This window comes from Vigna radiata, chromosome 8 (assembly GCF_000741045.1).
Source record: "Vigna radiata var. radiata cultivar VC1973A chromosome 8, Vradiata_ver6, whole genome shotgun sequence".
Lineage (NCBI taxonomy): Eukaryota > Viridiplantae > Streptophyta > Magnoliopsida > Fabales > Fabaceae > Vigna > Vigna radiata.
Window position 1 is genome coordinate 32681965 of NC_028358.1, and position 18173 is coordinate 32700137.

General features: G+C 33.7%; 2 protein-coding genes across 11 annotated transcripts in view; both read right to left on the reverse strand.

The window, feature by feature from the left end:
* Positions 1–328: 328 nt before the first annotated feature.
* LOC106772637 (bifunctional L-3-cyanoalanine synthase/cysteine synthase D1) lies at positions 329–7611 on the reverse strand. Of its 4 annotated transcripts, XM_022785214.1 has the most exons (12): positions 7522–7611; positions 7253–7311; positions 7017–7126; positions 6874–6931; positions 5884–6147; positions 5647–5784; positions 5301–5352; positions 4013–4092; positions 3095–3154; positions 2867–2947; positions 984–1220; positions 329–641 (listed from the first exon to the last, which is right to left on the reverse strand). In XM_022785214.1, exons 1-11 carry the CDS (start codon positions 7580–7582, stop codon positions 1125–1127), a joined length of 1059 nt encoding a protein of 352 aa, XP_022640935.1. In that variant the 5' UTR covers positions 7583–7611; the 3' UTR covers positions 329–641; positions 984–1124. The 4 variants fall into 4 exon arrangements, with proteins under 4 accessions (XP_022640935.1, XP_014514654.1, XP_014514653.1 ...); XM_014659168.2 differs by lacking the exon at positions 984–1220 and having other exon boundaries at positions 339–641; positions 3103–3154; XM_014659167.2 differs by lacking the exon at positions 984–1220 and having other exon boundaries at positions 340–641.
* A 2157-nt stretch (positions 7612–9768) lies between these two features.
* Positions 9769–18173, reverse strand: part of LOC106772316 (cysteine synthase) — a 13621-nt gene continuing 5216 nt past the window's right edge. Inside the window, exons 1-11 of one of the 7 annotated variants that reach the window (XM_014658678.2) lie at positions 14644–14780; positions 14346–14400; positions 14105–14214; positions 13944–14001; positions 13060–13323; positions 12839–12976; positions 12697–12748; positions 11506–11585; positions 10397–10456; positions 10168–10248; positions 9769–10060 (exon numbers count right to left, since the gene is read on the reverse strand). In XM_014658678.2, coding sequence (XP_014514164.1) covers positions 9971–10060; positions 10168–10248; positions 10397–10456; positions 11506–11585; positions 12697–12748; positions 12839–12976; positions 13060–13323; positions 13944–14001; positions 14105–14214; positions 14346–14384 — 972 coding nt within the window. In that variant the 5' untranslated portion in view covers positions 14385–14400; positions 14644–14780 and the 3' untranslated portion in view covers positions 9769–9970. Of the gene's footprint in view, positions 10061–10167; positions 10249–10396; positions 10457–11505; positions 11586–11780; positions 12560–12643; positions 12749–12838; positions 12977–13059; positions 13324–13943; positions 14002–14104; positions 14215–14345; positions 14404–14566; positions 14789–18173 lie in introns of those variants that run through there. The other 6 variants (XM_014658674.2, XM_014658675.2, XM_014658673.2 and 3 more) reach the window with 6 other exon arrangements.

The window sequence follows — 18173 nt, forward strand, 5'->3', positions numbered from 1 at the left end:
CCTTGAAAAAGAAGATACATGTGATTCAAAAAATTAATTATGATGATAATATGTACGTAAAAGTATAAAAAGAAAAATAACTAACAAAAATAAAAAAAATATTATTTATCATTATAACAAAAAGTGAATTAGTTGAAATATCATGTTAAAATGTATAAACCACCCATGAAAATAATGTATATCATTAGGATAACTTAACAATTAATGTGTCCATTTCAAATATTAAAAGATTAGGTGCTCTTTACCCTATATATTATAAATATTTTCCTTTATATTATAAATATGACTCGAGTTTTGCGTTTTTAAAAGATGTCCCAACGCGTTCAACATTTGTTAATTTTCTATTCCTTTTAGATGCGTTCAAAGTTAAATAAATGAAGATTTCTAATAGTTCTGAATAAGGGATCATCGGTAGCTTCTCTTGCAAAATTCTTTTGCATTATTGAAGTCAAACAAGTGGTGGATCCTCATGAACAGAGGATCATTACACAAAAAACAAAAATACTCTGATACCATAAAATTCAGAGAGCAGAATTACTTAGGAGATTATCTTAATGAAATGTCATTTGTTCAGCTTCATGCCTAATGGATTCGAACAATGGTGATGACAAATAACGCTCTCCATAACTGGGAAATACCACCTGCACAGCATCGCAGCAAATGTCAAATGACATGATTTATAACAAGTAAAAATCTTTTTTACCTCCTTATCTTGATCTATCATTTCGATAAAGAGCCAATTATTGTCCAAACTACCGGCCATAAACCACGTCGGTGCATGTGGGAATCTTATGGTATTTTGGGAAATTTCTGTACTATTTTGTAATCTATACAGGTTTGCATGATTAGGAATTTGGAAAATCGTGATAGGATATTTCTGTAATATTTTGTTATCTATTCAGACTTGCATGATTAAGAATTAGGAAAATCTCATGAATTAAGGGAATATTCAATGTTAATGCAATGAAATCAATTCATTGAACCTTTATGTTCCACATGGTGTCAGTCAGAGCTTCCCCATTTTGGAGGTTTTCTTTAGCTGTTTGAAGAGTCTTTTTTTTTTCTTTCCGGTGTTTATCTTTTAAGTCGCAGTCCCTTGTCTGCACAGCTCCGTTTTCTTGTGTTTATCTTGCATTTCTGTCCCTCTCTAAGGGAAGGAGGATTTCTGAATCCAACCCCACCCCCAGAAACAGGGTGACTGAATCCAACAACCTGGCGAACTGCATAACATTCATTCAACATATAAGTTGAATGAAAACAATTATCCGAAGTGGGCCACAGTACTGAAAGGAAAGGAAAAATTGAATCACCAAACAGAAGAAAAACCTAATAAAAGGGTCCCAAGTTTACTACGTGGAACGTGGAAGAATCAATGATCATGACACGACCGCATAATCCTGAGATTCTAGAAAGCAGTGATACTTCCATATGAAGAAAACGTAAAGACTTTGGCAGCAGACCAAGGGATTACCTTAGTATGACCAGCTTAAGTCCTTATGGATGGAATTGGACCAATAAAGACCAAACGTTCTAACGATGCAATGGTTATCAAGAGGTTTTTTTTGGGCTACACAGAGTCCACGAACACGGTTTCCTCGTTGGCTTGAATTCTGAATTTGATGGAAAACAAGAGCAGAAAACCTTCAACGAAACAGTGGCTGTTGTACTACGTGAAGAAAGTAGGAGTCAAATGTTAGATTTTCCAACACTCAACTGAAAACCTTAGCTATGGTCTTTGACTATAGGAAATTTGACTTTGGCCACAGTCATGAAATAGAAGACAGGAAGATTGACAAATGTGGACAAGAAGGGTGATGGTCCATGTTATACTTTTACCTTCCACAATAAACCTTGCTATACTTGGGAGAAGTGGTACAGACTTTATCGAAAGCCTACATGTTGAGATCAACAATGGGGACACAAAAGTGGCCTCCCATGATTGGGAAAACAGACCTATGTTTCAAAAACAGGTGAAGAAAACAAATTTGTCCTTCTCAACTAAGAGGAAGTAGACTAGTAGAAAAACATATTATAGTTTTCCTAAGTAAACTAGAGAAACCTTCGTGTATGTGTTCTTTGGCATACTCAACTGTGCTTTCATTTTCTTCTGGAATAAATGTATAACATTATTAGATACTAGACTTTGGAGTTACTGACAACATGACAACCTTAACTAAAGACTTCTCCACCTATACCCTATGCCCCATCGTTAAGAAAATTGACATTGCAGATGGAACTTTTATAACTGCAGCAGGTAAAAAAAGTATTTAGATAATCCCATCAATAATCTTGAAAAAACGTGTTTCGTGTTCCAAAATTATCCTCCAAAATCTTCATACAGAAACTTACTTAAGATTCGACACGTAATCTCAATTTTCACAACAATTGTTGGGTTTCCAGAGAGGAATTGGAGGAGGGCAATTGGACATGCTGGAAAATGCAACAAATTCTTTGCCTAGAAGATCTAAATCTGACCAACGGGAGGAGCCTTCCCCTAAGGACCAACAATACCCTCATTTATCATTATCGATTAGAACATTCTTTCTTCCGAGTTATAAAAATATGCTTCTTATATATATCTCGTACAAGTTCAGTGTTAATGCAATGAATTATTCATGATTCATCCCTAATTATCAGAAGTGCAAATGTTCTTCAGAGTTGGTACATTCCCATAACTCCTAAAGCCAAAAAGTTTTAAATACGTTCTCAGGGTCAAGTGCCATCTCACTCCTCGTCACCTCTCTTCTATTCTGTTTCTTCACAGACATCTTTATTACCGATCCTTTTTTTGGTTAAAGTTTTAGAATATAATAATCTCATAATTCCTGTTAAATAAAATGAATGTTTTCAAAGACAAGAAACTCACAACGATGAGTTTTCCGGCATTTTCAGGTCTCTTCCCCACTTTTATGGCAGCGGCTGCTGCGGCACCTGATGAAATTCCCATCTGCAAAAGAAGTAATAATATAATCAGCATGAGAACTAGTAATTTGAATAATTGGAATTAGAGAAGTATAGAGTTCGCATTTTACAGGAATATCCATATAGAAAGTACTGTGAAATCAATAAGAGCCACAATTTATCATTGTCATACCAACAAACCTTCTTTTAAAGCAAGCAGCTTAGCAGTTTCTATTGCTTCTACACTTGATATCTGCAGTTTACAGACCTTGTTAGTCTTGACAGAATGCGTTGAAATAGCAGCTAGCTAAGCAAACATAATGCAACTTGCTTATACTATTGTATAACATTGTGTCTTAGCTACAATAGGAAAGTTTGTGATTCTTTCGCTTGTAAATGTACAAGACTGAGGATTTTTTTTTGCTAGCAATTCAGTGATACTTCTCAAATTTTTTCACGCACATCAACTCATATGTTGTTACAAAATATAAACATGTTTTATGAATCATAGTTCCAGAATCAGTATGTCTCACTTTGAAATGACCGGGACAAGATTAGTGGGGTGAGATTGGGACAGTATGCATGAGATCTAGTAAGCTCGTTAAAGTCTTTATAAAACTAGCATATTGAAGAGCATTAAGTATCAAAATTAAAAGAAAAATGATTAAGAATGGCTCCATAAGTCCATATTGCTTTAACTTGGATCTTGCACTTTTTGGCTTAAGGTTGAGACAAAAGTAACAACATAAAACGATTTCTGATTTTTCCTCGTACACACACACATACACACTATTTTTTTTTTTCGCATACATGATTATATATCCACAAACACAGGAAACTATACTCTAAAAATAATACCAGTCAGTTTAAAACCTAAAAAAACAAATTTGAAATAGTTGAAAAAGGTATCCACACACCCACTGCAAATATTCTTTCAACTTTTAACATAGAGATGAACCATTTATTGGTAACTGAGATATATTTGCATAAAATCTAGATATTAAGATTACTTGAGAACATTTTCTGCAAAACAGAAATAACAAATAGAGGCTATACTCAGGCTAAGAGATAGACAGAGAGACTCAGCAAAATGAAGGGAGCTGTGATCTACCTGGATGACTTCGTCTAGAAGATTAACATCCAGTACATTCGGAATGAGACCATTACCAATCCCTTGGATTAGGTGATCACCTGTGTAAAAATTTATAGAAAAGTCAGTAAACGGTCTCATATTGTAGTTTGAGGTCTTGCTAAAGCTTAAAGAACAAATTTTCAGAGTAGATGTATGCATCTTAATTAAAATGTTTACAATTCAACTAATAACAAACATTTAGCGTATAATTTCTAATCCAGTTCACATTAAGCTAAATTATGGGTTCAACGCCTTCACTGCACAAATACGGTGTGTTAAATTACCATACCACTTGAATATTTATATGTATAGTACAATAACACTGTTCGGAGCACATACAGACAACTTTCTTCCTCCAGCATACCGAGTATCTGGCATAACAGAGAGAAGAGGAGTGGAGAGGACAACAGTATTTAAAATAAGAGAAACGAGAATATATTTTAAGCATTTACGAGGATAAAAAAAATATTAAATAATTTTAAATAGGGTGCACTAAATTTTTTAATTCAGTTTAAATTTGGTTTAACCAAATCCAACATGCCGTTTGAGAGATGAAGGCAATTTACGTCAATCCATTGGATTGACTTTCTTTTCTTTGAATAAAAAACAAAATCTTATATATATATATTATAACCCACAAAGACTAGCTTTTAGTTTTAATATTTTAGGAATGAATGTTAATACAGGTTCAATTCAACGTGTTAAACAAGTTGACTCATCTAAATGTGTTAGATTGAGCGGCAAGACAATCTTACAAATTGTAGTTGACTCGTTAGATTGAAATTTTATTTTTCTATTTTTTAGTTTGAAAATAGAGGTACTGCAAAATTTATCATAATATCATTATGATTTATTTGAGTTTGTTTCATTTTAATGTATAGTATAGCTTTTTATTTTTTATTTTCTTATTTATTTGGTGGGTTAACCCAATTTGTTTTATTGACTCTTTTTTTTATCAAATTTTGATGATTCAGCCTAATTTCTAACTGGGCAGATTGTCAATCTATTCAACCTAATTCAAGCTAGCGTAAATTGGATTGAGTTGAATGACAACATAAATGTGTATCTCTTACACATTGTTTTGATAGATTATTATAATTATATTTGAATGATTTACGTTTTTTTATAACCACCAATGAAAACAATGGCTAATAAAATCCACATGTCTTTTAATTAAATGTCATAACTAGCGTTGTTTGTAGAATAAACACCAACTGAATTAAAAGATTAAAAAAGGATGAGGGCATAAGTATAGTGGTAAAATTACCTGGCGGTCCTCCACTAAGAACTGCACTTTCAACTGGTTCTACACCGTACAACTGAGAGCAAAACCAAAACCAAAAACAGAAAAGCAATGCAAACGTGAAGTTAGCATAGAAGCAAGATTTGGTTCCTCAATAACTATTTTACCGAAAGGGTAATGATACATAAACAACATTTTTTTGATAACATTTGAACATCAATCATACGTGTCATTGTGTGATTGGTTCAAACAACACAATGACACTACCATGAACCAATCACACAATGACACGTATGATGATGTTTAAATATTGTAAAAAATATCTTTACTGAAATCATGGAGGGTAAGGTAAAATGGTAAAGAAATCCACCTTGACATTGGGGTTCCTCTCCTTGAGAAATCTGCCAGCACCCGTTATTGTGCCCCCTGTTCCTACCCCTGCAACCAAAGCATCAACTTTCCCTCCAGAGTCTCTCCATATCTCAGGCCCAGTACTCTCATAGTGAACCTATAATTCAGAATATCACCATCAATACGCAAATCAAATAATAATAACATCAGCAATACTATATTAGGCTCAAATGAATTATGTAAATATAGATTGTACTTTTGGATTGGCAGGATTATCAATCTGGCGCAGCATGTAACTGCCGGGGGTGTTATTCACTATCTCCTCTGCCTTCCTAAGAACTTCATCGGTTCCTTTGGCAGGGTCTGTGAGATGCACCTCAGCTCCGAAGGCTAGAAGCACAATTTTTCTCTCCAGACTCACCGAAGCTGGCATTGCAACTATTACCTTGTATCCCTTCAAAATTGCCACGAATGCCATTCCAATGCCGGTGTTCCCACTCGTAGCCTCCACCACAACACTCTTCATTTTCAACCATTGTGATAAGGAAAACAGAAAGCAAAAACTCAGCAATCAAACATCAAAATAAGCACTTCAACAGCACTTTATATCTATGGTTTTCAATTCATGATTAAATAATATAAAACTAATTTTTTATTTACACAAAAAAAAAAGTTATCTGTAATACAAAAATTGACAGCATTATAATAATATAGGACCATTTCGCTTTTTTGGACTCGTTTTTATTTTAGTTACAACTTCTTAAAATTTTTGCAATTTATAGTTTTTTAAAATTATTTTTTACTTCACAACTAATAAAAAAATATTTTAAAACATTATGTCGTATTTAATAACTGTTCTAAGTTTTATTCAGTCCTGAAAAAAATAATTTTTATTTAATCATAAGGAATAAAACAATTGTCAATTACTCATATAGAAGAATTTAGATAATGATGCGTGATACTAGAAATTGGATGGTCTAATACTAGTCCAACAAAATTGACTTGTAAGATAAAGTTTACACCTCATTTATATATTATAATTTGACCTTATCTCTAGTTGAAGTGAAACTTCCAACACTATATATAAATTGTATAACCAATTGTTTGGTTTTAAAAATTTGGTGTATGAAAGTTTCTCCATAAATTTTAAACAGCCACCAGCACTAAGAAGAAAGAAATCTATATAGGTTTCAGATGTAACCTTGTTGGAGGAAAGGATCGAAATTGATATGAGTGAGTGACTCACCTTTCCCGGGATAATGAGACCTTTTTCCTCAGCATCTTTGATCATGCTAAATGCTGTCCTGAGTGTAATAAAAGAATATGATAATTAAAATTTCTGAAACTGAAATTCCAATTGTAGTTTGTAGAACAGTGTCATGTTCATGCCTATCTTTGATACTGAAGCAGGGTTGCATGGATTCTAACTTAGCAGCAATGCGGGCCACGCATCCCTCCACTATGTTATTCAGATATACCATTGGGGTATTACCTATTAGCTGCATAAAAAACCCTGGAAATGTTATTTTTTTTTTAACAACACTTGATGATAATAAAAAAGTTATACAAATCAAGGCGTGACAGAATAGAAAAGAAGAGGTTATTGTGACAGTATATATATATACTTCAGTAGCATCTTTCTTGATTGCACACTTTGGCTCCATGTTTGTTGAAGGTCTGCAAGCTGAAGCAATCAAAGAGCTTAGTTAAGAGAAGAGATGAAAAGGGAAAGAGATGTTTACGTAGGAGCTTATGATTGTTGAGCAAAGGGGTATGTGGAATATTGAATGAGAATGATTATCAGTGCCTGTTTGGCTCTCAGAGAACATTGCTAGGTATAATGAGCCAATCATTTTCAAGAAAATAATAAAGAATTCATTGTAAGCGTACGTACAAAGGAAAATACAAAACCAATGATCCCTTTGGGTTTGAGCAGAGTGGGACAAGGTGTTCATCAAAATAGATTATCTTGGTTTTATTAATATGACGGACACTGATTCTCATGGACACAGGTACATACATACGATTGTCGTATCAGATAAGGATTATTTTAGTGGCTACAAAAAGGCCTCGAAAGAGTGGCTTGCTTTGGCCCATACGGAATAATTCAATCTTACGTCCTTAAAGAGTCCGAAAACCAAGATGTCCTGTTATCCAAGAAAATTGTTTTTCAGTTTAACTGTTGCAGCAACAGTTGAACAAGATACATAAAGAAGTGTGTTTTACGTAACAAAAAGTAGTTTTTGTACTGTTTTTGGGGTTTGGTAAAACAAATTTCATTTGCACAAGAAGAATCCAACATGCTTTAAAGGTAATCTTTTCTTTGTCTTTGCAAGCACAGGAGCCAACAAGACAACCAAGTCAAACTTTTTAATTTATATTTTCTGTATTTTTATCCTCTGTATGCTTCTCTCGTCATAACAGGCCTAGAAATACACTGTTCATATTCTTATTTTGAAGTAAGAATTAATATATTATATTCATATTGGCTTTTGGATAAGAAATTATATGTCAACTTATATAAGAAATTATATTGATATGCAGATTGGCTTTTGGCTTTTGATGTTTTTTGGACCTAAAATTTTATATAATGTACTCTCACACACACTTACATAAAACTTTTCTATCAAAAGAAGTCATTAAAATACTCAAGATTATCTAAAGTCACACTTAATTACCATTAACACATGTAAGTGATGCATATCCCAAAAACTTCAGGAAAAACAAGTGGACGAAAATAGTATTTATTTGCATAATTCTCAAAAATATAAAAAAGAAATATCATATGATTATAAATATATATATATATATATATATATATATGAGAGTGAGTTTTGACAAAAAATTGTTAGCCAAAACTTTTTGTTTGAATTAGCCGACCAACTTGAAGAGGCAGATTCTTTTAATAAATAAATTTGGGGACTCTCGGATGACATGTCCAATTCTGAATGGACACAGATGATATAAAAACTGAAAGGGTCTTTTCAATTTCTATTTAAATGTCTTTTTCTTTAACAAGAATAGTGGAGGTCTATTTTTTAACAAAGGTTTTTTTTTTTTTTGTGGATATGGGAAAAAAAGTATAGACACAAGATTTTATTTTTTTTGAGAAAATTTAATTTTGAAAAAAAAACGTCTTTAGAATTTTTTTTTTATAGAAATCATTGAAACTGATAAAATTGTTAAAGGGGATATTTATCATAAAAGAACATTAGAAAAACTATAAAACAAATTTAACTTTATAGTCTGTACACTTTGCGTTGAGTAATTTTAATGGTGGTCCATTTGTTTAAAGTTTTTGAAGTAAATAAAATAGTTTTTAATGAAGTTTTTTAATTTAAAAGTGAAGCAAAATTCATTTTTCTCTATTTTTAAATTAAGAGATTTTTTTTTCTAAATTAATATCGACCAAACATTTTATAGACATGAAAATAGTTTTGCCCATAGAAGAGCTTTTTGCTCTTTCAAAACACACACACAAAAAACACACAAAAAAGAAGTTAGTTTGTGCAAAATATCCTGCAGCTTGATGTAACCTTTTCTATATGATCATATTCATACCCAGGACGTAAAATCAAACGTCAACTTGCATGTTGTGTGGTCAGTCATATGAAGAGCCAAGACTTTGTTTTTGACTTTGACACAGATTGATCAACAACGACATTGTGCACTACAACCACTACTCTAACTTCCTTGTAATCAACTACTACTAACTATGACAGAATGAAAAGCAGACACACTGTAGGTCTCATTCTTGAGTGTTTGATTCCATCTTAATGATAATTACGACTACTTTCCTAGCTAAACATATAGATCTGGGTTTTCCTCTTCAATTTTGCATGTGGGTTGGTTTGAAAATCGCATTTAGAAAGAAACACATGTCCAACCATATAGAGTACTAGTAAACAGCTTTTGGTTGGGTTAAAATTCCAAACTCACAATAATTGACATTGCTACTGTTTATGGTCTTCTGCCTAAAGCTCCATTTGAAAGAATTTGGTTTTTGGTTTTAACTTATTTGTCCTTGTCTTTTAAAAGCATTTTGATTTGAGTAAATACCTATAGTAAAATAGATGTTTTCATCGTTATACTTACTATGATGTCTGATTGGTAGAGAGAGTACATAACTTTTAAAAACTGATGCATAAAAGTTAAACAGTGACTATTTCATTGTAGATGGATGATCTCAAAACAACTTTTGAAACCTCATACAAGTGTTGTTGGGTTTATTTTGATTCTGTTTTTAATCCAGGTGTTTATTCGACTTATTTTAGACCAACAACTGATAGTAGTCCTTGATAAACAAGTACTCGATGAGTACTAACTTCAGCTATTGATGCACCTTAGTCATATGTCATTTGTTCAGCTTCTTGCCTAATGGATTCAAACAGTGGTGAAGATAAGTAGCGTTCTCCAAAACTGGGGAAAATCACCTGCACAACAAAGATTTACCGTTGACATTACCTGATAATCTGCCATTCAATGCAAACATTACGCAATTTTTTGAAATTTATAAACTTATCAAAGATTACAAACTCACAACAATCAGCTTTCCTGCATTTTCTGGTCTCTTCCCCACCTTTATTGCAGCAGCTGCTGCAGCTCCAGATGAAATTCCCATCTGCAAAAGATTTGTTCACATAATCAACATGAAAAACAATAGTTTGCATATTTACAATTACAAATGTACAGGTTCGTATCTATCAGGAAGAAGCCTATGGATATTATAGTAAAGGCAATAGCTGAATCATAAATTATCGTTACCATACCAGCAAACCTTCTTTCACAGCAAGCAACTTGGCAGTTTCTATAGCCTCTTCACTTGAAATCTGCAGTTCATAAAACCTTATTTACAATCCCTTATAATATATATAAGTAGGTAGAAAAGAAAACATTGTGTAATTTGCTCAAAATCTTAGGATGTTTCAAGAATAGAAAATCTAGCATTAATATGTCTCAGTGTCATTGAAGATTGGTAGATCACATATAATAGATAATGAACGTCAAGATATGTTAAAAACACTTCTATCTGTAACAATCTTTGCTGTTGACTGAAATTTATTAGAAATTAAATTTTTTTAAGAGCCACATTTCTCATTTAATAATTTTATTCTGATTTAGAAACAAGACCCACAAAAAGTTGTAATTTCAATAAATATCAGTCAATGATAAAGAAAGTATAAAAAAAAGAGTGAAAGAGAGAATCTTGCTGACATTCCTCGTATCTGCCAAGTATGGATGAGTGCCAAAATTGACACACAGCCAAGCATGTAAAGTCAACTTAAGCCACTTCGAGTGTCAAATATGAGAATATGAAAACAATTAAGAGCTGAATTTTGGCCGAGTATGCATGACTCAATGTTAATTCGACAAGACAGTCTATTTTCTGTACTTAGGATGGCTATTTCTAAACTCATGAGCTACTTTGGCTCAACGACTTTGTCCTGTTCAGTTATCATACAGAGAAACAAAATGATAAATTAGGATCTCCTATTTTTTCCTTGCATATGATTGCTTACTATGTTTAATTAATTAATCCGAAAATTTTAAAGCATCTCCTAGAAGTAAGGGCCAGGAATATATTTCGCAAGGAGACAATAACCTGCGTAGTACTAAAAAGTTACAAGTCCTCTAAAAATTATTTGGCATATAACAACTGCATCCAGTACATTATGAAATATTTGAAAAATACAATCAATACACACAACTAAACAAGTTTTCATTTCCACTATGACATTGTTTGGTCATTCATGGAAAGACAGATATTCATGAATTATTCTAGTGCATTCAAAGACAAATTGGTCTATTTGAAAGGAAGTAGCCAGCTTTTGGATCAAGATTGAAAATTGAATGCCAATGTATTAGTGTTAAGAGCTACCTCAATAACTTCATCTAGGATATTAACGTCCAGAATGCTGGGAATGATGCCAGCACCAAGTCCTTGGATCAGGTGCTTACCTTTTACATGTGTGCAAATGATAAAAAAAAGTCAGTAACCAGCAGCCTCTAGTAGTTTACCTAAGGACTGCTCAAGATTAGAGAATAATTTTGTAAGAATTTATGCATGACATCTGAAGGAAAGAGACATTTAAACAAATAAAATAATTACTACCTAGATTACAATTAAAGTTAAATGATGAATTAGCAGATAGGTTAAAGTATTCATACCCCTTTTACTTGTCCTTTAAAATGTCAGTGTCGTTTATCATAAAGATTACAAGTATCCAGAGAGAGTTTATGTGGGGTTGGAAGAGTGAAAGAAGGAGAATAACCTGGGTCAATTGGGAACAAATATGTAAACCAATGACCTCGGAGTCAAGGATATCAAATTGTTTAATGAAGCTCTGTTAAGAAAGTAGAAATGGAGGATGGCTACGGAGAGGAATGGATTGTGGAAGCAAGTCTTGGAATCTAACTACAAGAACTGGATAAGTCTTAAAAAGAATGAGACACAAATCTAGGTGGTAGAGGGATTTGAGGCAGATGTGTGGATCAACAAATCAGATGTGTTGGTTGATAAATACATGACATATGTATAATTCTGAGCTGCTAGGTGGAATGGGGAGGAGACATATGACAAAAAGTGGTACAAGTTGTTTATGAATTCTAACCTTAAAGAGGGCTTGGTGGAGGAGATAGAAAGATGGAGGAATGGTAAGTGGGAATGGAATTTGGAGTGGAGGAGAGAATGGTTCCAATGGGAATTACCCCAAGTGGAACATTTAAGACAGGAGCTATTAGATATTAGTCCAGTGAGAGAAGTAGTTCAAAAAGTTGTAGAAGATCATGGCGGTACCAGCAACTCATCTTTTTGTTTGGCGACTTGCTCTAAATAGAGTTACAAATGAGTGTAGTGTTTTGAGGATTTAAGAGGGGAGCAGTGTGGAGGAAGTAGGAATCTGTGAGTGGGAGAAGATGTCCAATTTAGTATCCTGGGAGAAAAGTTTAGAAGGTTTATATTAGGACCGAGTATGTTGGTGTTGTCATTGGTTTATTCTGCAGTATAGTAGACTCACCAATACAGTTTGAAATAGGCAGATTTTAAAGTGGTGAAAGGTGGTAAAATCACCTGGCTTTCCTCCATTCAAAACTGCACTTTCAGCTGGTTCCACACCATACAGCTGGGGGAAACGAAGAAGTTATATAGTTAGCATAAGAAAACTTGTCCCATGATCACTGCCAGCATAGTATGTACGATAAAAAAAATATACCTTGATGTCTGGGTTTTTCTCCTTGAGGAATTTTCCAGCACCTGTTATTGATCCTCCAGTTCCTATCCCTGCAACCAAAGCATCAATTTTCTCTCCCGAGTCTCTCCAGATCTCAGGGCCCGTTGTCTCATAATGAATCTACAATGATGGAAAATTAATCAGCTGCAGTTTTTCTTAATACAACCACCAAATCAGAAATGTGTTGTGAATAATGAGAATACATTTGGATTGGCAGGATTATCAAATTGGTTGAGAATGTAACCATCAGGCGACTTGGCTAGTAGTTCTTCTGCCTTCTCAATAACCCCAGCAATTCCTTTGGCTGGGTCTGTAAGATATACCTCAGCTCCAAAGGCTCGCAGTATAATTTTTCTCTCAAGACTCACATAAGATGGCATGGTCACCTGAAGTTTATAGCCCCTCAATGCTGCTATGAATGCCAATCCTATGCCGGTGTTACCACTTGTGTACTCTATCAGAACAGTCTTTTCAACCATAAGTAAAAAATACTAAATTTAGTTAGTATCTTGAACAATACAGATAATATAACAAGTGTCTGATGAGTAGTGGAAAGGGCCAATCTTGAGCATTATAAGCAATAATATTAGACAATCTCAGTAAACCATGTTTTGTTATTATGATTTGAAAAACATTACCGTCCAAATCTCAAAAAATATCATTACAGGCCAAAGTTGAAGGACATTTAGAACTTGTTTGATTCCCTTCTCGCTCTTTGGTTTTAAAAACTATTTTCTAAAACATTTATACACTACTCAGCAATCAATTTCTTTCCCAAATATTATTTAAGTTTTAAAAAATATTTTCAAAACTCGTATCTTCAATTTTCATCTTGTTCAACCTCTCTCAATTCCACATTCTACTCCGTATTCTCTGCTGAACATCTTGTTTAGTTTCACTTTGAAAACAGAACAACTTTTGAAAATGAAAATCAAACACGCCCTTAGTGATGAAACTGGAAAAACAATTTTGTCCAAATAAAAGCCGTGTTCAGAAGTTCATGGCTGTATTGTCACATGCAGCATGCAACACAGAGAATCTCCACACCAGAATCAAGATATGTAAATATAACTTTCACACAGCTAACCTTTCCAGGTGTAATAAGGCCCTTTTTCTCAGCATCCTCAATCATGCTCAATGCTATCCTGAGAGAGAGAAAAAGAAGATTATCATGAAAAAACCTCATAAAAATCTTTAAACCTTACAGATCCAGATAGCTCTAGTCTGTGAAATCAAGGCATTCCATGCCTGTCTTTGACACTACAGCAGGCTTGCATGTACTCCAATTTAGCAGCAATGCGAGCCACACATCCTTCAACAATGTTGTTCAGATATACCATTGGGGTATTCCCTATCAACTGCACGGTAAAAGGAAAAATATTTCTTAATTTTTCAACAAAACATAAAAGGAAAAGAAAATTCCAGAAACATGGTGGAACAGAATAAACAAGCTTTTAAAGGTAAAAGGAGAACAGAGAAACAGCTCTACTTCAGTGACATCCTTCTTGATCGCACACTTCGGCTCCATGCTATCAACTCAAGAACTTCTGCAACCAAAGGGTAAATTACATGCAGCAAATGAAATTTTTTTAGCTTATCTTATAATTCGTCTGCAATAACGGCAAGCTCTGCCTATTGATTCCTTGAACAATGTATGAATAGCCAATCAAAATCTTTCATTTACAAAAACCACCAACTAAAGACAAACACCTTAACAGTTGACCAATCGTTGAGCACAAGATCAGAGTCAAAATCTCGCAGTACGAAAATATGGAGATTGAAATTACCAAATAGGACTTTACTTTTATGCCTTCAATGACAGGAAGCAAAAGCTTTGAATACAAAGAATGGCTCACTGTTTTAGGCTCACAGAAAACGCAGAACTGAAATATCTTGAATTGGTGTGAATGTTATTAAACAATTCATTATATTTTATAATATCTATAAGTCGTTGGCGTCTTCTCGCAAACATCCAAAAGTTGCAACTCTATGCAGAAAAATAAGCCTTAGACATTTCATCTGGAGTTTTCTTTCTTGGATAGTTTTTCCCTGCTTAGATAGTTTTTTCCTTCGACCAGCAAAACTCATCTTACAATTTTTTTTGAATAATTTCAAAATTATCTGACGCGTCTGTAGAATTTTTTTTTGTCTGATTTTCTTTCCAGTTCTCAAACCCATTATAGCAATGAAACAAAAATAAATTTGAACTCTTAACTAAGAAGAATATTGATTTTTCCGAACACGTATCTATAATCTAAATACCATAAATATACATATGAACTTTTTTTTTTGTTGCGTAAAATGTTCAAAATAATATTCAGAGCACCTGTTCTACTGTAAATATTATATTTTTGAAATATCTATTTCCATAACCAAAGTACTGTGTTTTTTTAAAATGTCTTTTTCGTATTATATTCAAAATAAGTGTTAAATATTTTGTTTTCCTAAACTTCAACCTCTGAAATTGAAATTTACTTTATCGATACATTTTAATATTAAAATTTTAAAATGAATAAAGAGAATTATTTTAATTTAATAATATTAATTTTTTTATGTTAAAGTTAACGTTTGAGTTTGAATTTCTTAAATGTTAGTCTAAAATATATTTTAGGTTTAAATTTCGATTAGTTTTTGGATTTATCTAAAAATCTTAATTTGGTTTTTAGTCTAATTTTTTTTAAATGTGTAATAAATATGTTATTTTCATTAATTTTACTCAAACAACATGAAAACTTGGTAACTTGTAATATAGAATGAATTATGTGTTATTTTGTTTAATAATTCACTGTTGAAGTTTTTATAATTCACTTCTTTTAAGAGATTGTTTTATTTGACATTTAAATGTAAGCATTAGTGTAGAATAAACTTTTAAAGTCTCGAATTTAACATCATAATACAAAAAAGGTTAACTAACGTAAGAAATGAGGGCTAACATTTTTTAAATAAATATTTAATTTTGATATCAGAATTCTCAATTTTTGACTAAATATTAGAGAAATTTGATGAAAATGTTTGATGGAAAAATGAAAACATACTCACATATGACATGTAAAATGTTCTAGTTTTGATAGAGATACATCTCTTTTCGGAGTACCGAACGGCCACTGCTTCTTTACCGTACGGTGTTTGCCTCCATCCGGATGATAGTCACAGGACAGCTTGCATTACCGATGCTTACTGCATTGCTGATTATGGGAGCAGTGTTTTCTTCATACCGAACGGTGGATACCCTGTAACCGTTCGGTCCCTTTGTCTTTTATATTTTTGTTATTTCTTTCTTTTCCTCTATATATATATGTTCCTTCTTTCGTTGTACATATACACAATATTTCAATCAATAATATCAAGTTCATGTTTCTCTGTTTCTCTCTGGAATTCTCTTTTCTCTTCTTTCTCTCATACACTTACATGGTATCAGAGGAAACCAACTACTTAGGGTTCTTCGTTTACCCCCTTTCTTCACATTCTGTCTGATCCCCTTTTCTCATGGCTTCCTCCGCCTCTGCTACCACCGTTGCCTCCTCCTCCGCCATTGATCATCTTACCAATCCTGCCCATCCTCTATTTCTTCATCCTGGCGAAAATCCAGCCCTCATTCTTGTCAATCCGCCTCTCTCTGACAACAATTATCAACAATGGCGGCATGACATGATTGTCGCTCTTGAAACCAAGAACAAAGACAAATTTGTTCTTGGTACCATTTCTTACCCTCCTCCTACAGATGTTCTTCATGAAGCTTGGAAAAGATGCAACAAAATGGTGATTTCGTGGCTGACGCGTTCTATGACTCTACCCGTCAAACAATCTGTTATGTGGATGGATTCTGCGTCCAAGATTTGGAACGATCTTCATCAACGCTTTTCTCACGGCGATAAATTCCGCATCGCTGATCTTCAAGAAGCCCTCCAATCTTGCAAACAAGGTGACTCCACTGTCTCTCAGTATTACACTCGTCTTCAAATTATCTGGAAAGAACTCTCTTTGTATCAAACTGTTCTTGTCTGCACCTGCAAGTCTCCTTGCAATTGTGGCCTATTAACCAAGATCCAACAAGAACGTAACGATGACTCTGTCATTAAGTTTCTCCGTGGTTTGAATGATGAGTTTTCCCAAGTCCGCTCTCAAATTATGCTCATGGAACCTATGCCGACTCTCCCTAAAACCTTCTCTTTAGTTCTTCAACAAGAACGGGAATTTCATCATTCCTCCTCCCAAATTCCACAAGATTCCATGGCTAACGTCAATTTCCAAGATCCTCAGAACAAGACCTTTAATACCTCTCGTGGTGCGTTTTCTGGACGTGGCCGTGGTCGTATCACTAAATTTGGTGGACGCGCCAAGTACTGTGATCATTGTAAGAGAACCAATCACACCTCTGATAATTGCTGGATTAAATATGGCCTCCCTCAAGGTTATAAACCCATCATCAAAATGGATGTTGCTCCCTCCAATACTTCTGCCCACTTGACTGATAACGCTTCACTCACCCCCACTGACTCCACTGCTGACAAAACACACATCCAGTGCCATTTTACCCAAGAACAGTATGACGTTATTCTTGGCTTGCTGAAACAGCCTCAACCTCATACTCCTAGGGTGGCCAGCGTCAATCAATGTACTCCACAATCATCAGGTTCTGTTTCTAACGCTAATTTTTCTTCTTGGATTATAGATAGTGGAGCTACAGATCATATATGTTCTACAAAATTTCTTTTTAAAACTCTACAACCTATTACTCCTATTTCTATACGCTTACCAAATCAAAGTTTTGTCACTGCTGCTTTTTCTGGGACTGTCATCTTAGGCAATTTGATTTTGCACGATACTCTATTTGTTCCGAATTTCTCTGTTCATCTTATTTCTATTTCTAAACTGTTACATTCAAACAATTATTTTGTTGTTTTTCATCACAATAGTTGTCTCATTGTGCAGATGAATACTTATCAGACGATTGGAGTAGCTAGGACATACCAAGGACTCTTTTATCTTCTTAATAATAATGCAATAGGCTCTTCAGAGTTAGATGTTCTTCCTTCTGTTTTTCATAACAATTCTAATGATTCTTGTCATTTGTGGCACATGAAACTTGGACATCCTTCAAATAAAATTTTCCATACAATAGCTTCTCAGTATTATGATATTTCTTTTCAATCTATTGATGCCTGTGATGCATGTGCTTTTGCTAAACAAAAACGTCTTCAATTTCCTGTTAGCCAAACTAAATCTCCTTGTTTCTTTCATCTCATTCATGTTGATATTTGGGGTCCAATTTCTATAACTTCCATTGATGGATATAAATATTTTTTGACTATNGNTG